This window comes from Tympanuchus pallidicinctus, unplaced genomic scaffold (genome assembly GCF_026119805.1).
Source record: "Tympanuchus pallidicinctus isolate F22 unplaced genomic scaffold, pur_lepc_1.0 scaffold23, whole genome shotgun sequence".
NCBI classification, from domain to species: domain Eukaryota; kingdom Metazoa; phylum Chordata; class Aves; order Galliformes; family Phasianidae; genus Tympanuchus; species Tympanuchus pallidicinctus.
This window is the reverse complement of record NW_026294740.1, coordinates 4,790,175-4,812,691: the sequence shown is the minus strand read 5'-3', so window position 1 is coordinate 4,812,691 and position 22,517 is coordinate 4,790,175. Positions and strand designations below refer to the sequence as shown.

General features: G+C 46.4%; 2 protein-coding genes across 2 annotated transcripts in view; both read right to left on the bottom strand.

The window, feature by feature from the left end:
• FASN (fatty acid synthase) overlaps positions 1-17,144 on the bottom strand; it is a 36,141-nt gene extending 18,997 nt beyond the window's left edge. Inside the window, exons 1-17 of the mRNA XM_052687907.1 lie at positions 17,006-17,144; positions 11,915-12,061; positions 10,994-11,146; positions 9,540-9,713; positions 8,444-8,644; positions 7,901-8,023; positions 7,201-7,316; positions 6,860-6,994; positions 5,762-6,221; positions 5,242-5,429; positions 4,385-4,574; positions 3,436-3,530; positions 2,903-3,037; positions 2,411-2,614; positions 1,627-1,742; positions 1,010-1,185; positions 213-404 (exon numbers count right to left, since the gene is read on the bottom strand). Of these exons, the coding sequence (XP_052543867.1) occupies positions 213-404; positions 1,010-1,185; positions 1,627-1,742; positions 2,411-2,614; positions 2,903-3,037; positions 3,436-3,530; positions 4,385-4,574; positions 5,242-5,429; positions 5,762-6,221; positions 6,860-6,994; positions 7,201-7,316; positions 7,901-8,023; positions 8,444-8,644; positions 9,540-9,713; positions 10,994-11,146; positions 11,915-12,041 (2,785 nt within the window). The 5' untranslated portion in view covers positions 12,042-12,061; positions 17,006-17,144. The remainder of the gene's footprint in view (positions 1-212; positions 405-1,009; positions 1,186-1,626; positions 1,743-2,410; positions 2,615-2,902; positions 3,038-3,435; positions 3,531-4,384; positions 4,575-5,241; positions 5,430-5,761; positions 6,222-6,859; positions 6,995-7,200; positions 7,317-7,900; positions 8,024-8,443; positions 8,645-9,539; positions 9,714-10,993; positions 11,147-11,914; positions 12,062-17,005) is intronic.
• Positions 17,145-20,755: 3,611 nt separating this feature from the next.
• CCDC57 (coiled-coil domain containing 57) overlaps positions 20,756-22,517 on the bottom strand; it is a 28,533-nt gene continuing 26,771 nt past the window's right edge. The window contains 1 exon segment of the mRNA XM_052688007.1: positions 20,756-21,201. Coding sequence (XP_052543967.1) covers positions 20,978-21,201 — 224 coding nt within the window. The 3' untranslated portion in view covers positions 20,756-20,977.

The following is a 22,517-nucleotide window of genomic DNA, read 5'->3' as shown; positions in this document are numbered from 1 at the left end:
CCATTTCCAGACTCATTCCAGACAACAAGGAACAGAGATGGCCATAAGACCTGCTACTTGACTAAACAAAGTAGTGAATTCATACAGTCACTTTGCACTCTTCCTTTTATTCTTCCCCCTATGTTTCTCTTCACTTTCTCTTCGCATTTTCACCCTTCCTTCCTTCTATTCCTTTCATTAGTTTTGCAGTTGTGTCAGCATCTCCCACTTACCCTTTTTGGGAAGGATAGTTGCCTGATGGATTGTAACTTCTTCAAACATAACAGCTGTTTGCTCCATGACCATGCCAAGAGATCGTGCCAGAGTTCGCCAAGCCAGCACTAAGTACCCAGTGGCTGGGTACAGGACTCTGCCATCAATGCAATGACCAACCAAGTAATGGTCAGGAGAGTCAGGACTCACATCTGAGAAAGAAAAAAAACATCAGTGTAAAAACAGAAAAAAAATCTTGTAAACAAGGAGATCATTCACCCTCAACTTCTGTAAGAGATTGCTTGTTTCCCAAACAATCCTGCTTGAAAACATTAACCTCTTAAAACTGTCAGTCCAAAACAGGACAGTTTCCCTCTCTGTTCGTATTCATTTATCCCACTTCAGAAGTAGATCCAGTCTTTTTGAAATTATATAAATAAAAATACATTCTGCTTCAGAATATGGCAAGCATGCTGAGTACCCCTGAGGTATCCTTCCCCTAATTTTATAAAAGCACCGAACCATGAAGGTTGGAAAAAAACCTCAAAAATCAAACTGTTAACCCACTGCCACCACCATTAATTGAGGTCTTTAAGTGCCCCATTTCCATATTCTTTGAACCCCCCTCCCCCCCAAGATTGTGACTCCAACACCTCCTCTCTGGCAGCCTGCTCCAATACATCACCTCTCTTTCTGACAAAAACTTTTTCCTAATATCCAATCCTGAATCTCTTCTGGTGCAACTTGAGGCCGCTATCTTTTCTCCTCTGAGAATTAAAGCAGGAAAAACAAGAACTACAGCTACAGACAAACATACCAATATTGTAGACTGAAGCAGATGCAGAGCCTTTGGAACCTGAGGGAAAGTCTTCAGCTTTTGGAACATCCCAGTCCTGACTGTGGTCCCATTTGATATATGGAGAAATAAGGGGTGTTCCCACAGGGACAGGGTACTCCGCAGGTGGGAACAAGTTATTTCCAAGAACATTTATTCTACAAAGACAAAAAGGATTGAGACACTCGGAAGGAAAAAAAAAGAATTTAAAAAAGTTTGGTTGTGTTACTTAAAGGTCAGACAGCACCCATTCTTGGGCTCCTCATCTGAGACATCGCCAGGAGCTCCACAAGCATTTACTGCAGCCAGATCTGTAATTCTAACTGCTTATGAGATGCAAAGTTTATTCATAAGAGCCAGTTTCAGGTTTTCAGATCCCTGGAATGGAACTTTGAAAGGTACCCAGCCCTAGCAGCCTCTAACCCAGGGCAATGTTTCTTAAGTGAGCATATAAAATACATGAAGCATAGGTGTAAAAGCTGGTTTTTTTTCCACCAAGTTAATTGAAGGAGTATTTCAATACTTGTGAGGACACATACACTAAAGAGTAGACTTGAATTCTGATACCCTACTCACCCCTGTTCCCTCAGTCTCCTTACCCAGTTAAATGAATCTTTCCAGTCTGTGTTAGGAAGAATTCCAAGTTATTTTTGTGGTCCTTCTTCATCAAAGGTAGAATAGTGCAAGTTGGCTTCAAAGTTCTCCTCAAGATAGCCTGGTCAGAAGTTCAGCAGTCATCATCAGAAGGCATTATTAATTTGTTTCTGTTTTCCCCCCTCCTCCACTAAAGAAAAACTGCTTTCTCACACTACTTCTGCAGTAAGAGTTCTGAGACAAGTGCTAGAATATGCACATTTTAACAGGGAAGAACCAGCACAGCACAATACCCTTCCAGCCACCCAAGAAACTGCATGTCTTGCAAGGAAGAAATTTAGCAGAACATCATGAATATTACATACAAGTCTCTCTTTCCCAAACAAATTGCCACTCAGATTCCACACAGAGGGCCTGTCAGTCCTGATTTTTTCCCCTCCGCCCTGCTTTACACACACACTCACTCAATTTGGTCTAATTATGCATTTTCCTTACTGCAGTTTGGAGAGCTAACTGTCAGCTATCTAAAACACATGACAATGAAAGATGACCACAAACTGAGTGCGTGGATGGGGAAGCGAGAGTGTGTTGGGATCCATTTATTTATTGTTAAACAAAAACCTCTACAACTGGGGAAGATTTCAGGTACTGGAGGAAGAAGATTCTCAGAACTGGAAAAACCAACCACAAAACCAAACCAAAACAGTATTCCTTAATTCTTACACCTCCCATCCCCTTCCTTGCAGCAGGACTGATATGGTACAACACTGCCATAATCAAATACAGTACCTGCAGAAGAGCATGTGGAGCAATCTCCACCACAACAGCGTTCTCTGGAATATGCTTCAGGCCTTCATGGAACAGCACAGGATTCACCAGGTTGTTCACGTGATACTCTGCAGAGGAATTCCTGGCAAGATCACTCTGCCACTGAGATTCAGGGATAGATGTACTGATCCACCGCGCTGAACGAGGTTTAGGGTGTGGAATGACCTGCAGACAGACAAGGAAGAGAGACAGAAGGAAGAGCCAGGTCACAGGTCAAGAGTAAGACAGGTAAGACTGAGCAGCTTCACTCCCTTCTTGTGGGTCATTTTTCTAATCTTGATTGTTGAGGTCATCCTTCAGCTTAAGGTGGTAAGACTTGACATCTGAGGTCTCATAGACGTTCTTCGAGAACGTTCCTTCCCCTCTTGAGGAAAGGACCCCACTTAACTCATTACAACCAATGCTGAAATGCAGGTACCCCAGCATAAGCACTCTGTGATTCAGCAGCATTACCTTTTTCAGTGCACTGAGCAGTGCTGGTGCAATGGATGCCATGTAATAGGAATGAAATGCAACTCCGGCGCTGCGCACCTCCTTTGCAAACACCCCATCTTTCTTCAGTTTGGTTACAAACTCAGTCACAGAGTCCTAAGAAGAATATAAGGTAACTAAAAAAACAGCTCACAACATTTTTGAGGTGTGCTTGAGTTGCTGTACTCCCTATATGCGCTTTAATACTTGCCACTTAAGGGCAGTTGTATCTGTAATGAGGTTATTGTCCTTCTCAGCACCATCATTCATCATTCATTATGCCCATGGCTACATGAATATTCAGCAATCTGTAATTACTACCTTACTGAAGCAATAACGTCACTTCCCTTCAGAGAAACTTGGGGTGTTTAAGCACCACGTCCCCTCCCACCACTTTAACCCTGCTTCTCTTTCCAGGCAGCTGAACCTTAGCTCAGCTTCATGTTTCCTCCAAGCTAGAACTTCCAAGGTTCCACTCATAGATGTGGTATGCACTGTATCAGTTCCTTGCTTACCAGAGGCCCTGAGACAGTGACAGTGTCCTCAGAGTTGTGACATGCTGGTACCACGTTTGGAGGACAGCGCTGCTTACATTCCTCCCATGTCAGACCTACAGAAGAAGAGTTGGGGTCAAAACAGGGATTTCAAGCAGTGAGCCTCATGAGAGGAGGCAATCTTAACTGCACTTAACTCAGACATCCTCCTTCTACCCAGAAGTGACTCTGCCAAAGCAAAGGACGTTAACCTCATGGCTTTAACACTCTTTATCAGTGGGATATTGAGCACAAGAGAAGGAGAATCTTTGGGCCATCCTGTGGCTGAGAAGAATCTAGCTAGAGACCACCTAGGCAAACTCACTCACAAATCCACAGGCCCTGATGGGATGCACTCTCAAGTGCTGAGGAAGTTGGCAGCAGTGATGGCCAGCCAGCTCTAAACCGGCTTAAGTCAGCTTAACATATGCAGGATCTGGCCATACATTTTTCCATAGGAACAAGTCACAGCAGGAGCTTGAGTCCAAAGCCTGATTATGAAAACCATCATGTGCGTACAGCACTCTAAAATCTGTGATATAAATGTATTTGACACTGAGCAAAATAAAGCTGAGTTAGATACATAGTCCTTTATAGCATCAGTTAAAATAAGAAACCAAGGATTCCAACAGGTAACATAGACAAATCCACTGCATTAGACCTGCAACAGCTTTCATCTGAAGTGCTTTACTGCTTTTAATTGACTACTGCAGCGCTACTGTTCTCTATTTTTATGATACCAATAGCCATCTTATTTTCAAACACTTAGGTCACCATAAAGCCACAGAGGACAAACTGATGGGATCAAAGCTCAGAACATCCCTGAGTAGTGGAACAAACAGATTTACAGAAACACTGAGTACAGCTTGACCAGGAGAAAGCTTCTTCCTAAGCATTAGGAGGCAGAAACAAGTGCTAAGGGTGCACCTACCAACAGCAGCCATCCCTCCTGGGGGCAATTTGGCCTCTTTCACACATCGGCCCCGCCAGTAAGCAGCAAGAACAGCTTCTTCATGACTTAAGGAATTATCTGCATAGCCACAAGCTAGTTCACCCACTGAGTGACCCAAAATCCCATCAGGTTGCAGACCTGCAGCCTTTAGCACATCGATTTGGGCAATCTGCAGGGAAAAGCAGATCAGTGATTCAAAGCAGGTGTAAGGATACAGAACTCTGGACAGACTTTCTCCCTGGCCTCATTGCTTCTCCTCCCCCCCAGCAGCACCTCCAGCCTCAATTTCAAAGCATCTCAAGATTCATTGTTTGAGTCTTTCCACTAGGAAGCTGTTTCAAACAACAGGAGGTTGCCAAGAGCACGTTCACGCAAAGCAAGAGCCAAGCCCAGCTTTTCAGTTCACTTTAAAAGCTTTACCCCTGGTTTACTATGAGACAATGAATCCCGCTTTGACACTCATCCAGAATTAAAGAGACTTCACTGGACATCATTTAGCTCGTTTTTAGAGCAAATTTTAGAAGGCATTCTATAGAACCTTGCTCCTTGGCAGACATTTACACAGAAATTCAGACATTCTTCAGTCTCCTGGAAAAACTACCCCACATCACACACACAGATCTGTTTACATCAACATTTCTGCAAGCATCTTGGAAGCAGCAGCTCCCAAGGGTACAACTCACTCTCCTTGAGATCTCCAACAATTATCTACCGTTTGCTGAGTGCAAAACACAAACTTCCATTAAGTGGTACAAAGCACTACCAATCAGACACAATAGCAGAACGTGCTCCTGTGCCCATAACCCCTCTCCTTCCTCCACTCATTTCAGTCTTACCTGTATAGCAGCTAGCCCAACAAATGCATGGACAGTGTCATCAAAAGTGTTCTCATCTGCAGACAGAAGCAGGTCTGAGACTTTCAGTCCTGTGCTCTTCAAAGCCTCATCAGAGCGCAATATAGACTGGCGAAACAGATCCAATTTCATAAGGCTCAGGCCCATACCTTTCCACTGTGTTCCCATACCTGCAGGATAAAGCATGAAGAAGGTGTGCTTTGGGAACACTCCACAAGATGGGGTGGACCTCACACACTTGCTTTGGCAGTGAAAGAATCCTAATAATGTACTGCACATTTCCAAACCCCTCTAAGTTACGCAGTGCTTTTCCATTCTCCTGGACTTTCATCAGAAGACAAATAGGAAGCATTAGCTACAACATAGGAAACACAATTCTCCTATGCATATCACAAGAGTGTGTGACAGTTCCTCATGCCAAAGAGCAGAAAACAAGATTAGTGCACAAAATCCAATGTACAAGCTTCATTACTACAGAAGAATGCAGAAACTGTGGCCCCACCTGAGCAGATGTACCAGAGAGGTCTACCAGATGCTTGGACTTGCTGAATCTCTGTTATGTCACTCTCAGTGCCAACTAGCGTGTAGCCCCTGTAGGGCATGGAAGATACAGGAATTGCAGAGATATCACTGAGCAGGCTTAAAAATGAGCTGCATCCTCCATGTTTCCTGCTTTCTTCAATTAGTATTTCCACAGCTTCCTGTGTTCTGCCACAAACTTGAACCAGCCTTGGCAAGTTACAAGTCTCTTGAGGCTGGCATTTCTTCTCATTTGGCCTCAGAATAACATGAGCATTAGAACCTCCAAAGCCAAAAGAATTGATGCTGACAAGGCCACCTTTCACTGGTGTTGGTTTGCAAACCACTTTCAAGGAGCCATCGTGTAAAGCAGGAATATCTGGATTTGGATCATTGAAATGAAGATTTGGAGCCCACAGCCCGTGTTCCAGAGAAAGAATGACCTGAAAGACAAAACAGAATACTCTGTGTTCCACATTTTCTTGCAACAAATGTTCTTTTGCTGTTAGTGTTCTTCTATAAATGATCTATAAATGACCATGTAGCATGCAACAAAACATTTCCACTTAAGTTTGTAGAGAGACCCTTCACAGTTCAACACTAAATTCATAGTGGTACTATCCACTACACCTAGGCAAGGTTTAAGGCCATGCCTTAAAGTAAGTGGTTTTAAGCTTAGCTTACAGATCCTTCCTAACTGAAAAGCTACGCTAGGCCTGGCTGCTAAAAATATCTTATCTTCTTTCTCCTCTTTCAGATAACACTGCTGTCAATAAAAAGCTATCAAACAAGCAGGGACAGTAGCTAGCTCTCTGCTAAGCAGTTTGGCAGCTATGGCTGAGATGACTGCCTGCTTTCAGCAGCAGTTAGTAGGTTGGTTGGTGGCAATCAGTTTATTCAAGCTGGTAGCCTTATCCCACTTGGCTCCTCACCAACACAAGAGATGGAGGAGACAAACAGCCCAAAGGATTAGCTACTCTTTTGGCACTGAAAACCCCAAACTTTTATCTTTGCTTGTGGCAACCTCCCACCTAAGTCCCTTAGCCCTCTGTACTTTCCCTCACCAGCCATGCGTTGTTACCTTGGCTAATGCAGCAAGCCCAGAAGCTGGCTCTGGATGACCCATGTTTGACTTTGTTGATCCAATTAACAGAGGCTCTCTCTCACACTGGCAGAAGACATTTACAATGCCATTTACTTCCTGCGGATCTCCAACCTAGCAAGAAAACAATCAGAACAATTAATACTTTCAGAACACAGCAGAAAAGAAAAATCTAAGGAGACTGTAAAATCCAGAAGTAAAAGAAAGAAGTGCAAGTCCTTCATCTTCACTTTGAAAGAAGAACAGAATAATCTCATGGGAAAGCGTGGTAAAGAGATGCAGGGGAAGAAAGACCCCAAAACCAAAAAGCCCATGCTGACCTTGGTGCCCGTCCCATGAGCTTCAACATACTCCACATCTCCAGGCTTGATACCACATTCTCTGTACAGAGAACCAACCAGCTGCTGCTGCATCTCTCCAGATGGGAATGTCACACCTAGGACCAAAACCATCATCAATTCCTCTCCCCCACCAGAAGCTTCCTGTTCTGACTCAGCACCATTCAAAAGGTTGGAGCTACAGAAGAAAGCAACATTTTTTTCAAGGCTTTGCAACAAACACAGGCAGCTCCTTGGACCCTTTGGAATAAGAGCCAAAGAACCAGAAGTTGAACTAAACCAATGACTTAGGAGTGCCACAGGAAGATACCCATCAACAGAACATGCTGTGTTTATGGTGAGCAACACTTGTGAGACTCGGCATCTCCAGGAGTGAGAGAAGCAGGACAGTAGCAGAAAAAGAGCCTTCCAGTCACAGTATTTGTATTTCTACTATCTGGTCAGATATACCCTGAGGAAGACTATGCTAGCAACAGGACTCTCCTGTTACTCACCACTTTCATTCCTTTCCCAAATAGGGTCCTGAACTTTGTATTATCAAAGTTGAAAACAAACAAAAAATCCAAGCAAATTAAGAACACACACATCTAATAACAGAAAACCCACAGCATCCCTTTTTTGATGAGAGACTGCAGACTCAACAGTTCTGCAGGTACCTCACTTTTCAGAGACGAAGACTTACCCTGCTCCTTAAAGCCATCAGTGTTACTCCCAGCATTCACTATGGTGGCATAGATGCGTTTAGCCATGGATTTCTTGGTCAAGAGCACAACAACAACAGCTTCAGAGCGACAATATCCATTTCCTGAGAACAGGGACAGAACGTGTCACGAGTCTGTTCAGCATCAAAGCCACCGCACACTAAGGTCACTCTGCTTCTGACCTACTGCTTCAAGTACATTGCTTTGGAATACAATAGATATGTCTGCTTAAAGAATTATGTCCTAGATTAATGTCCACCTCTCATCACAAGTGATGAAAGAAAGCCTCCATCTCCGGATGGAAACTCTCTCCCCCCGGCACAGAAATAAATCATACAATTTCTTTCCCACAGGTAATTTTCTAGGCTTAAGGGAGCATGCAACACAGATAAAGCCCATTCATGTCCCAAGCAGAGCACCTAAGAACAACTGGCCGAGTTACCTGCACTGTTACTACAGCATTACATCACAGACCAATAAGTTCATCTCCTACTGCAAGGTAATTCTCCATGGTAATGCCTTACCTGAAACATCAAAAGCCTTGCAGGCACCATCAGGACTAAGCATGCCCAGCTTCATGAACTGCACAGAAGTGTTGGGCTTCAGCAGAATGTTGACCCCTCCTACCAGGGCTGCACTGCACTGCCCGTGACGAATTGCTTTATAAGCATTTTCTAGAGCCATGAGACTGGAGGAGCAGGCTGTGTCAATAGTCAAGCTTGGTCCTTAGGAAATAAAGAGGGAGGAAAAGGGTGGTTGTTGTTTGTTTGTTTAAATATACTGCTAGTTTTCTAGAATTAATCTCCAAAGACTACAGGATAGGATCGCAGGACAAATGCATTAAAAAAATATTAAGTAACCAGAACATTACAGGTAATCTTTATACGCCAGGGGACAAGATTTACCACTTCTCCTGCTTGCCAGTTAGTAAGAGATTTGTAGGAGATAAAAAATACAACAAACCCACACAGTTTGGCTTTAGGGATACCTCTCAAACTTTCTTCTTTATCTCCATCAACTAAAAAGACGTGACAGCATCACGTAGGCAAATAACACCCCTTCCCTACTCCCAGCAGTAGGAAAAAAAAATAATAACAATAATAATAAAAATAAATCACTCCTCCTTCCTCATGCTATTCTTGCCATGATCTCTGCTCTCTGGAGTGATTCCCATCCCTCTGTCTTCAAATCCAGACACAATTCAAGCCACATCTACACCTTTAGTCAATTTCAGGCTGGTGCCTCCCCCATTTCTCTCACTTTATTCAAAAAGAGTCACCTCTTCCAGCCAGTTTGCCTCTGGGCTTGCTGAATTCTACAGTTCAATAGCAAATAGCAGCCTAAAGGCAGATAGAAGATCTCCTGAGATCTTTCAGATGAATCCCAGCTACAGCCATCTTCAACAGCTGAAGCACAAAGCCTCATAATGGTTCTCAATACACAATTACATCACAGTTTTCACTACTCACATGCCACCTTACAGCAGTTGCAGGCTGGCTTCTCATCCTAAAGGAATCTCTGTCACCATATCCCTGCCACTCCCCCAGAGAAACAGTTGTACAACCAAGCTGAAATTGCACTTGCTGATCAGCAAGTATTGACAGGTCTGGGGGCACTTACCTGTAAAATCATAAAAGTATGAAATCCTGTTGGCAAGCATAGCACGCTGGCAGCCAGTCATACTGTATCCCAAAAGCTCTTCTGGATCTTGGCTAAGGGCTTCAGCAGCTTCTGAGCCACTTGCACCAATCCATACACCCGTGTCTGTGCCACGGAGGGCAGTTGGATTAATGCCTGCAGGGATATTGGAAAGTAGGTTACAGCTGACAAACTCATCATGAGAGGAAAACCAGGAAAGTATCAGGTACAGGTGGCACCAAGTAACCAAACACAGCTTTATACTGTCCCTTCCAGGCAGGCCTGCAGCATTGCTCTCATGCTCATAGGTGCCGCCTTTCTACCTGCTTCAGTAACAGACCTTCTGCAGAGCTCCTGCTTGTTCAAGCTGTTTTTCTTACAACAGTTCACCAGAACTCTGCTATTGCCCAAAACATACCGTGCTCTGTATGTGAATATACACACAGAAACACAGACACGTGTGTGTATAAGAGATAGACAGCTTTTCAACTTAGATGGGCATGGCTAGAGTCTTATGTAGAAGTGCACAACTATGAAATCAGATAGCTAAAAATCAAACTTCTAGCATGAAGAAAAGCAGACAGAAAGTTAGACAGCTGCAGCACATGGGATGTCTTGAGCATACAATACCTCACTCTGTACACAAGTAAAGCCCAGATATGAAGTATAAGAAAGAAAAGAAAAATTCCTGGGCACAAAAGCCAACAAGTTGGAACAAGAAATAACTATGCTCTAAAAAACTGCACGGAAAACTCAACTTGCACTACTCTCTGCTGTTCCTTCCTTGTGCTGCAGGAGTTCTGGAGACAAGCAGATTATTCAAGCCTTGGAACTGAGGCTCAGCAGCAGAGCAGGAAGCGTTAATTTGTTGTTAATGGTGAGCCAGTTACAACTTTTTCCATGTCTTCTTATATTCAGACATGAAATTAATTAACACAAAGAAAGAACTTCTTGGCTGTGTGGGCACGTAACTAAAAAACGTAAGGCTTTAAGTGAGAGAAAGGAGGTTCCTGCTTCTGGAAGTACAATCTCCACCATACCTTCTGCAGACCAGGGATAAGAATTCTCAGGGAGTCATCTTTCCTCTGCCCTACAGTTATTCCTGAGCAGGGATCTGTTACAGAATATTACAGTAAAGCCAGAGTGTAGGGATTGTAGGGACATCAACATACAAAAAGCTCTCATGCTGTTACTGTTTAAATGTTTCTGTAGTAATGGTTCCACCGTGTGAGACCAGTGGAGATTCTCTGGCAGTCGATGCACATTTCCTAGTTCAAGCTCTGGAGAAAATGGCTTTTATTCTAACCCTTGTACCAGCTCTTTGGTCTCCTGTCTATCGTGAGGGCTCGCTCATTAGTGATCACACAGGTGCATGTCTGCTGCCTGGAAGCAATACAGCAGACATTTCCCTCTTCAGTCATCCACCCATAGCTCACCTCCATCCAAAATAGCTTCATAAGAAACTTCCAACAACAAGCGAAGCTGAGGATCCATTGTATGAGCTTGTTTGGGGTGGACTCCAAAGAAGGAGGCATCAAATTTTTTTATGTCCTTGAGCTTTCCATTTCTTTTGGGCAGTCCATAAATTCCTGAGAAGAAAAATGTGACAAAATATCACAGATTGCATCAGTTTAGAGGCAGCTACCAGCTGAGACAGAGCACAGGATGACCACAGCTGATTCTCAATTACACATGAAACATTACTTTCCAACTGCAGCACTTGGAGTGCTGCATAAAACCTATCTACTTGTCTCTCTTAATCTCATCTGGAAATTGAAACTCTGCATTAACAAAAACAATTGTGATTTTTAAAGACTGTTCTGGATATGGCAGCAAAAGGTACCTGTCTGATACTAAGCATCTGAACTTGATAAGATGTGCCAAGCACACAGACTGACTCGGAGGTTCCAGTTAGAATAAAAACAAAATCTACTTTCCACTTCTGCATATCACTAGCTTGAATTCAGAAGGATAATCAGACAGAAAAGAATGTTTTTAAGAAGCCACAAGTCCCAGACATGGAGTCTCCCAGCTACTTCTGAGCCCAGAAAAAGAGCAGACAAGTCTTATTGCCACAGCTACCAGTAGCAGGTCCAGGACTCACACTGCACAGCTGCTCTGCCAGAAGCATGCTTTTCCCTGGAAGCAAACTACATATTATTTACTAGCCATGACTGTGGGATATGACTATAAAATGCATTACTTAAAACCTCCATAGAAGCATTTTGTTCCTGGATTCTTCAGTCACATATCTGAAATTAATTACAACTCCTTAGCAGGGTTTTGCATCTGATTCATCTTTTCCTTCCATGGGCAAATTCCTCTGAGCTCCAAAAGGAAAGGCAGTAAGTGCTCACCTGGTTTCCACCTCCGATCGTCCTCTGTGACCATATCAACTCCATTCAGCAGGTTCTCCCAAAACTCCTGCAAGTTCTCAGATTCCGGCAGCTTTCCTGCTATGCCTGCAATCACCACGTCTTCCATCTCCAAACTTCTCTCTGTTACTGAGATCCAAGAAAGCAGTAAGACTTGTAGGACTTCACGCAGAAGAACAGCTTTCCTGCCTTCCTAACATGTTGTGACAAACAAGTGGATTGCTGGGAGGAAACACCCACACAGAAATAGCCTGTGGAGCCTCCAGAACAAAAAGATATCCCAAATAATCAAAAGGACTGCAGGATTTGTGGAGACTGTGGGGATGAGAACTGAAGGAGTGCTGGGCCCTGAGAACCTGCAGCTCCTACAGGAACAGGTCTACCTCTAAAGGAGCAGCTCTGCCTTTGGTAAAGTCAGCAGAGAAGAAAGATTAACATGCTGGAGCGGAGGTGGGTGGGGAAATTATGAAATACATATAGTAAAATACATAATTACAAGGCAAACCTTGCAAGCAGCAAAACAAGTTCTGCGATCATTCCAAAGCGAAATGCTAACTTAAAAATCAATAATCAAAAAGCCTGGTGGAGGAAACAGGAAAAAAAAAAAAAGAAAAAAAAATAAAAATAAAAAAAAATCAGATGGAAAAACACACAAAGATTCCAATGCAGCTTAGTGCTGTTTTAAATACCTGACATGAGAAGTTTTATATGCAAAACATTTCATAGAGCACTGAACTCTTTGCTGCTGTATTCAGGAGAGTGGGAAGGAGGAACCAAGTGCCTGGGACAGAGAGGGCAGCTTTAAAACAAGGGTTGGCAGAAAGGACCTGGATTGTGTATAGGGGAATACCTTAGTGATAGTCCCAAGGAACAAGCATTCTGAATGCCCATCCTTTACAACACAAGAGAGCACCATTACACACAGCACAACCAGCCATCTACAGTATGGTTTGAGTTGGAAGGGACCCCTAAAGGCCAACTGGTCCAACCTCCCTGCAGTGAGCAGGGATACACCCAGCTCCATCAGTGCTCAGAGCCCCATCCAGCTCACAGCACCAACTGAGAGCTCATAGCACAGTCAACGCACACAACTTCTTCTGCATTACATTAAAAAAGCATTAACTAAGCAGAAAGGAGGCGAGTTAACCTGATGTTCCAGTTAAGCTCACATTATAGTTAGCAGACCCTGCGTAGACAAGTGAGATGCATATCTGTTTTTCTCCTCTATGTACACGCGTGGTTGCATGAGCAAAAGACATAAGGAAGTATTGTGAATGCTAACTAAATCCTTCTGCTAAGTAGAGGAAAATATCCTCCAGAATTGACATGTGGGATTCTTAAGAAATTAAAAAAATTAAAAAATCACAATGAAAACTGGGTGCTGTAAGTCTGCTTTAATAGTCTTGAAGGAAATGCTTTGAGATGGAAGACCTGATGTGGGTTTCTGGTGCAGATCATGCTCCACAGGCCACGTGGGCTCTTCCCAGAAGCACTGCTGGGGCTTGATCTCCTCCCTGTAGAACAGCATCACTGGGTACTCCGAGATAAGTGCTTGGATGGATAGCTGCTTTTCCAACCCAAGCAGTTTCATTTGGGAATGTTTTCACAGCCTCTTTCAGATACTGCTGGATTTTCTGAGCAAGAAATAGGCCTCGACTGGCTCCCAGCATCACACCTGCCTGGCGACAGCACAGCCCTCTGCTTCGCCCAGTTTTTAGGCAGTACAGCACACACACACCATCCTTGGGATCCCTCATACTCCTCTTCCCTTCGGCGCGTATCTCCATTCAGATCTGTGCAGTAACTGTGGAATTATGCAACGCTCTGAGGCAGAAGAGCTGTTACCTCACCCAGCCCACTCCTCCTGGGAGCAAAACCCAAAGTGCTTTCCAAAGGACATCTGGGATTTCTCAGCCTTGCGTCAAATACTGCAGACAACACAATTTCCATCCCACACTAAGCATTCACTTAAGAAGGGAAACAGTAAGGCTCAAGTGTTTAAGGCCTGAATGGGAAAATACACCCCAAAAGCAAAGCCAGCGGTACCAGGCCCAGCCTGCTCTGCTCTCCCCTCACAAAGCTCTATTGGGTCAGTGCTAACTGTTGGGGTCCCCATCATGCTTGGAGGACTCAACAGAAGCCCACAGCTCTGCTATGCACCCAGCAGTTCTGCAGAGAAAGAATGGATCTGGAGCTCACAGGCCAGGTGTGATACAAGAGCCGCACAGCGATGCTCGGTTCTACGCCTCACCTTCCCAAGCGCTGATCTCTAAGGGAAGAAAAGCTGCGTGTCAGAAGCCTGAAACCTCACATCTGAGATTGCCCCTGCCTCCAGAGCATCAGAAGAGCTCCAGGTATGGCCAAGCCCAGCACAGCGCTGCTCTGACACAGACAAGAAGCGGAACCGATCGTCAAAGCCCTTTTTGCCAGCGTGGTATCAGCACAGTTGAGCAAAACTGTGCCAAAGGCAGCAAAAAATAAGATGCTGTGGTAATCGAAAATGCCGAATAAAGGCCAAGAAGTTAATTTTAGCTGGGTAAGTGGACAATAAGAGCCACAACGTAAGGATTTACATGCACAGAGAACTGGATGAAGAGCTCCAGATGCCTGGTTATGGAGCCAGCAGCACACACAGCTGAGGTGGTTTACTGCAGAAAACCAGTGGGAAGAGAAGGAATCGTGAATGAAGCAATCCTTGATTAAACAGTGATTCAATCAGATGTTACAGCTACCCATGATGTCCTTGGACATCTTTCATGAACAGGTGTGCTATGTTAACGTCTGACATTGCCCCCAATGGCACATTCCAGTGCTTCCATACAGCCAATGCTCACTCTTCTCTGTAGATCCCTTTTAAAGTATTGAAGTATTTGAAGTCACTGACAGTGCTGGGAAAGAAAATTCTTTCTACAGCTGTTTTAGAGGTGATCTGATATCAGGAAGTATACATAGGGAATCATTCTCATTACATTTGATAAGCAAGGCAAACAGCAATGGGTCAGGGAAGGAGATCAAGAAAGATGGAGTGATAGATGGGATTCTCCAGTTCCTTAAGGCTGCGTTTTGTTGGATCCAACCAGACATCCAGTACCCATTTTCTCCTGTTTTCCCTGTGATTTTCATAGATAAAACACCAAAGCCTTGAATGTACCAGCAGCAACCTCGTTTAGGCATAAACTATCACCTCAATGGATTTACACAATATCTTTTCTTGCAATGATATTGCGTTGCTGACTCATTCCATTTGAGACTAGTAATAACTAACCATCCCTTCTGGTGTTATTGACTAGTAACAGCTTTCATCATTTTACACTCGTGCTCTGGTTATCTGCCTCCCACATTGGCTGTCTGACAAGGTGGGCTTGTTCCAGTACTCTAAACCAAGAAGAAAAGAATCATTCTGTTACCACCGTTTCTAGCGGCTCAACAGCTGAGATTATAGGAGAGGAAAGAGGAGAGGACAGTTCAATTTCCCACGTGTATCCAACTCACCAATCTCCAAGAGAACAGTTTTCTTACTCTGCTCTACCTCCATTCACTTGAGGTTAAGCGAGTGTTGTTGGAAGAGAGGAAGAAAGCACAGAGACAACGAAAGAAGAGCTCCCAAATCCTGTTTTGCTTTCACTATGGTGGAACAGAATCCTCAGCATCACCCCTGTGCTACTGACTCCAGGCAGCCCCGACCTGCTGGGATCTCCCAACTGCTCCTTCAGCACAGACTGCAACCGAAGGTTTGTTTCCTTAGCTCACAAATCTGACTGCATCCTAGCCCAGCTTTCCTAATCTCCAATTATCATTCACAAAAGGGACAATTAAAACTACCATTTCACAGGAGCATCTCTTGTAGGGAGCTGCAAGGCCCGTCTCCAAAAATAAAACTCCACAGAACAGAAGCAAACAGGGAATGCTTTTCATTTCGTTGGGCTGATGTCAATCTGTGCATCACAGCTTCAACTTCACAAAGACCTTTTCACTGTCCCTTCCTGCTTGCAGGCAGGATCTGTACCATCGGCCACGACACAAATGGCAAAGCAGCGGTGCATTTTAGTATTCAAAACAGCACTTCTTATCTGGAAACACAGCCGGGTTCAGGACTGCTGTGCGAGAAAGGCAGGTAAGGTTACACTCACAGAACCAATGCAGCCCTGTTGATTTTCCAGCGATCAGATCTGAGTGATACCAACTGCAGTCCCCAGTATACCTCTTTATAACCGCTCTCCATGTAGAGCCTTTGTCCTCCAAACTCACTCACTAAACGCGGCCTTCCAATGCCTGCCATGATTTCCAGTTTGCCTCAAGAAGCGCAGAGCTCAGGATGTTCACCTTTTGTTCCAGTGGATCAAGATTTTTTTTTTCCCCCCTTTCGTTTTTAAAGCCTCCGAATTATTAATATAAATGGGTGCAACGCAGCTCCTTATAATAAAGCTCTGAGCCAGGTAAAACCCGTGCTCTGTAGCTGGAGGAGTACAGCGGGTTGCTCCCCCTATGCCAGGAGAGGAAAATGAAATCCGAGCGGGGACAGAAGGGAGAAGACAGCAACCACGACCCGGATGGAATCACAGCATCCAAAGCAGAGCGGGGTACAATCAATGGGTTATAAATAATAATAATTAAAAGAAAAAAAAGTGCGCGTGCGGAGATGCTGCAGCTATCGGCCCTCCCGAGAGCCGCACGCATCGCTCCCCGCTCCTCCCGTGGCCTGCAGTCGCACCGCTCCGCGTCCGCTCAGCACCGCCGGCCGCTCCGCACCGCCGGCTCTCGGCAGAAAAGCGAGCGGCCCTCACCGCCCGCGGCCCTCCGAGGCTCTCAGCCCGCCGCCAAGATGGCCGTGCGCCGGCAGCACAATGCACGGCTCGGCCCACAACCGCACCGCCCCGCCGGCGGGGAGCGGCCTCGGCGCCGCCGAGTTGTGCCGCGGGAGAAAGGGAACGAAGGGAACGAACGAAACCGGGAGACGCGAGGCGGCCGCGCGGAACCTTCTCGTTCTCCGGGGGGAGGGAACCGCACGGGGCCAGCGCGGCCGCGGGGCGCCGAGAAAGGAGCGGATGCCGCGGCGATCCCGGCCGCCGGTACCTGCGTGGCGCGGAGGTTCGTGCCGGGAGGATCCGGGCGGGGCGGGGCGGCTCTCCGCGAGGATTCAGGCGCTGCGGCGGCCGCCGGTGCCGGGCTGCGCACGGCCGATGCTCCGCGCTCTCCTCACTGTCTCCCTCTAGCTCCCACCGCTATTTAAGCAGCCACCACCTCCGGCGGCCACGCCACATGGGCTGACGGTTTACTCCTCGCCGCAGTCCAATGAGAGCCGGGGCAGCGCCGCCCTGAGCCGGCCCCGGGGTGATGCCAGCCCCTGCCCGCCGGAGCCGTTCCGAGGGAGGGGGAAGGGAGGGGAGGAAAAGGAGGAAAAGAAGGGAAAGGAGGAGGGGGTCCCGAGCGCACCGGGGCGGACCCGGGAGGGCGAAGAGCCGAGCCCCGCCCCGCCCCCCGGCCGCGTTCCGCCGTTCCCGAGCGCTCCGCCGCCCCGATCCTCGCACCGAGGGGGGCTGGGGGAGGCGCACAAAGGGAAAGGGACGCGCAGTGCCGGGCCGGCACCCAACGCGGAGGCGGGGAAGAGTGGGCGAGGGCGCGGCCGTGCCAATGGCGGAGCCCGTGGGGGTGTTGCTAGGCGATAAGGCGATGTGGTGACTGCGGAGGGGACGGCCGAGGCCGCCGGCGGCGGAGCGAGCGGCGCTGGGCCGCTTTCCGGCGGTCGTTCACCCCGGCGGAGCGCGGCGCCGAGGTTACCGCAGGTCAGCGGGCGCGGCGGCCGGGGATGCGCTGCCCCGTGTTGCCCCGGGCCGCTCCGGGCCCGCCGCCCCGCTCCGTACTGACGCCGCGGTGGAGGAGGGGCCGCGGCGCGGATCTCTGTGCTTTTCGGTCGGCAGAAGCGGTGCGGAGCTGCGGGATGCGGGAGGCGCCAACCTGCCGGCAGGGCATCGCTGCGGGTGGGCTGTGAGGGTCCCGGCGAGTTCTGCCTTCCTATTGATCAGCTGGAATCATTTTGTATAGGCTCTCGTTTCTTCGGTCGCAGCCGAGGTGCCGCCTCTCCACGCTTCTTTCCCATCTGGTTTTTAGATCAGTGACCGATTTGTGAAGTATTTTGGTCATAATAGAAAGCTATGAGAATTTCCCCCCTCTATTTAGTGCACAGCTCAACCTCCCCACAGGATCCAAGTGTTATTGTCTTCTTATTTATTGTTATTATGCTTGTTGTTAATGTTCAGCACACTTAGAATCACGGGATGGTTGGAGCTGGAAGGGACCCTAAAGGCCATCTGGTGCCACCCCTGCCCTGAGCAGGGACACCCACAGCTCCATCAGTGCTCACAGCCCATCCCTGCCCTTGGCTGTCTGCAGGGATGGGGCACCACCGCCTCTCTGGGCAACCTGTGCCACTGCCTCACCACCCACAGTGTAAAATCTTCCTCATATCCATTCTAAACCTCCCCTCTTTTAGTTTGATACATTTCCCCCAATCCCATCCCAACAGACCCACTGAAGAGTCTGTCCCCATCTTACAGCCCCTTTAGGGACTGAAGGCCGCTCTCAGCTCTCCCCAGAGCCCTCCCTTCTCCATGCTGCACAGCCCCAGCCCTCAGCCTGTCCTCATAGGGCTGTTCCACCCCTGCGAGCATTTCTGTGGCCTACACTTGTAGATGGTGTCCTTACACTTACCCTACAACAAATGTGCAACAACTGAACTCTTTTCCCAAGAAATTAGATTGTTTCAATCAAGAGGTATCAACAGTTGCCTCAAGGAAAGTTGTTTCTCAGGGAACCAAATAGATTAAATTTGCCCTCCCGGGAAGAGCTCTGCAGGACCAGGCATGCTAGGTGACATAAAGGGGAAAAACAAAACAGAACACCCCCAAACAAACAAACAAACAAACACAAACAAATCCCACAAGGAAAACGACAACTGCATTTTTGAAGCATGTCGTCTATGAGCTTATCTCTGCCATGGAGGGAATGTAAGTCATGATTTCCAGTCTCAGATGCTCTGTTGCAAAGGTTGTGGAACAAACTGCTCCTTTTCTAACAGCACGTTGCTTCCAGTGCCAGCTGCAAACGCACAGCATTCATTGCACTGCGCAGCTCCATGCACAAAAAATGTGACAGTGGGGGAAAAAATAAATAAAGTGTAACCTGCAACTGTTAAAACCTTTGGAATTTACACATGGTGCTGTAGGAATAACCAGTGAGAGCTGAAACTGTGGTGTGATCTGGGCCAAAATTCTTGTCCTTGTTAGAAACCGCTCTGCTTTGAGCTACAGAAAGAGCTCATTCAGGGCCTGGTTCAGGGGAATGCACCGTGTTGTTCCAGCTCTGAACAATGTCAAACCTTGAGTGCAGTGATGGGGTTTTCAACAATTCAATGATTTAGGAAAAAGCTCATGAGGTCCCTCAGCTCTCACAGTGCCTCAGTAACTCCTCAGTGACGTAAACTGCAGGTTTAGGTTTATGACTGTGATGTTGTAGCATTTGGGTATGAAAGCAGAGTGTTTTCAGCAGGAAGTAAAATAATAAATAATGGTTCAGGTTGTTCTCAGGTCGGTTACTGCTGCAGGTGTGAGAGGGCACGGCTGTTTGCAAACAGCACAGGGAAAGAAGTGCTAAAAGGAAAAGAAACAAACAAACGCTCTTCCTTTGTTAATCCTGTTCAGATTTCACACCTTTAGCTGTAACTGAGAAGTTATTCATTTAAGTGGCACTGAGTCCACTCCTCACAGCCCCTCCTGGTGCATGGCTGCCTGCAGTGCATTGCCCAGCACCGTGGGCAGATGGATTTCAGACATCTCCATGGGGAGACACTCTGTAACCTCTCAGGCCAATCTGCTGCAGTACTTATCCATTCAAAAGGCTTTTTCCCCACTTCCCTTCCCTTCCCTTCCCTTCCCTTCCCTTCCCTTCCCTTCCCTTCCCTTCCCTTCCCTTCCCTTCCCTTCCCTTCCCTTCCCTTCCCTTCCCTTCCCTTCCCTTCCCTTCCCTTCCCTTCCCTTCCCTTCCCTTCCCTTCCCTTCCCTTCCCTTCCCTTCCCTTCCCTCCCCTCCCCTCCCCTCCCCTCCCCTCCCCTCCCCTCCCCTCGCCTCCAATCCTTTCCCCTTCCCCTTCCCCTTCCCCTTCCCCTTCCCCTTCCCCTTCCCCTTCCCCTTCCCCTTCCCCTTCCCTTCCAATACCTATTTCTTCTACTCATAGTTCAACACTGGAATACCCCAAGGGAGTTCAGCATTGCTGAGAATGTGAGAAGAACACACTGATTACATTTTAAGCATCCTGGAATGTTCCTAACCACACAGATATCCCCCATTACATCACAACCCACTCGGGTTTCTTTTGGTTTCATCTGTTCTAAGACTTATTTCTCACAACACTTCTGCAAGATTCTAAGAGTCGCTGAGGAACGTTTTTCACTGCTCTCAACTGTATGAAATCTCTTGCTGAACAAAAATATTATGTCTGGTGTGAGGACAGCGGTTCCATTTTACGCTCTCTCGTGCTCTCTGAACAAGGAAAGGAAGGCAGAAGATGAGCAAGAATACAGGGGAAGGTGTGATCTTTTCAACCCCCGTTCTGTAAGTGCTCAGGTAGCTGCACGGGATTAACGGTTGCGTCGCTAATTGTAAGAAAACAAGCAGGTTGGTGCATCCCACTGCTGAGCTTAAATCGCATCTGCGATTTCTCAACAAATATTTCCTAAAGACCTGGAAGCCCTGCCTAAAGGCACAACGATTTACATATGTATTAAGTGGGCATTTCCAAATCCATGATGCAAGCAATATTGAACGTGTATAATTAAAATAAACCTGTATTAACAGTGAAGACTATAATCTCAGCACTTGTGCAGATTAACCCCTTATGTCGGCTGACAGCACGGGACAAAGTACTTGTTTTCTCTTCTGACCTCAAACACCCCAACCTGACACACAAAAATGAACACCAAGGCAATATTTAGATCACATTTACATATCTTAACGCGACCGAATAGCTGACACAGGACTTGCAACAAGTAAATCAGTCTTTGATATTGTAGTTGCGGATTTTTGCCACGGTAGGAGAGATTTTTTGTTTTATGGGGTATGTGCAAGGTGAACTCCTGGATTTTAGCTTCTGCTGAACCTCCAGCTTGGTACCTCTGACTGCCAGACGTGCTGTGGGCATTTCAGGCTGACTCGTGGCACTGCTGTGCTCCTGACGTTTTCCAGCTCGCTCGGTTGAATGCATGATTTCAAATTCCACTGCTCAAATATATAAACAAACAAACAAATCGATAGGAGCATTCTGTGCTAATGTTTGCATTTAATCATAAGGCGCAACTGAAGCCCCACCTGCCTGTTCAGCTGTTTTTAAACATCGAGTTTTACATGTTTTCTCTCCCCTGTGAGAGAAGACACAATGCCTACATTGAATAACGCCAGGCAAAGTTAGCCCTGCCTACTCCCATATTGTGAAATGGTGATGAAGGAGTTGGCTGCAATCATTTGATCTCTTTCAAGAAACCACCAGGAGCCATGAGAGCTGTAGTAAAATGTGTTGGGAGAAGCCCGATCCAAAGGGCTCAAAGGCAGCTCTGTGGGCTTGGCAAAGCCGCCTTAACTGCTATTATCATGTGGGCTTTGTTTGTTTTCCTTCTCTTTCACACAGGAAGGCATTTGCAGTGGAAACCTTTATTTTCTGTGTGCTAGAGGACTAAAAATGTCCCTCTGGTTGGGAAGCAGAGACGGATCTTAGTACTGATGGGAGCCCATCCTGTGGTCTCTCACGTAATTCCACTATCTGCCTTCAATGAAATGAACTGCAGCCTTATCACAACTTTTACTACATAAGATAAGTGGAATTGGTCAATCACAGCATTCATTGTAAGCTGTAAGTAATGTTTACAGGTGCTTGGCTCCAACTACTTAATCCTTATTTTTCAGTGCACTGAGATTTTAACTTTAGATTTATAGAGAACCAAAGCAGACAGCAGTTGGCAGAATAATACACGCTGCAGCACTCTGTACAAGTTGGAAATGTTTAAGATTGATGGCTTCCAGACCCAGGTACAGCATGAGAAAGGTATGAAATTCATCACACAGAGGTTATTAGCAGAACGTAAATTCTCATAGTCATCAGAACAGGATTGAAAGTCCAAACAAAACTGGATGTGGACAAAAAGAAAACAAATTCTTTGATGTTTGGAATGAATTCATCTATTGGGGGTGTATAGCTCTATGTGTAGCTCTGTGCAAAACATGATGCTGTGGCCAGTGTCAAAACACGATGCCTGAAATCGTGTTCAGGCTCAGACTGAAGCAGTTGTTCACTTACAGGTGTGCAACATCTGTGCTGGGTTGGCCTGCTGCCATTTGTTATTACAGGTGGGCTCTTGTGCCATCGTTGTGAAACGTTCAGCTTGCCTCCTTGTGGCTACCCACAGAGCAGGAGGCTTTGAACAGAACTGATGCTTGAGCACTTGGAAAAGCTTAGGATGCATCGCCCTTCCTGGAAAAAAGACCTGAATGGTCTATCAGACAATAAAACAGAATTTCACAGAAACATCAATGCTTCGGAA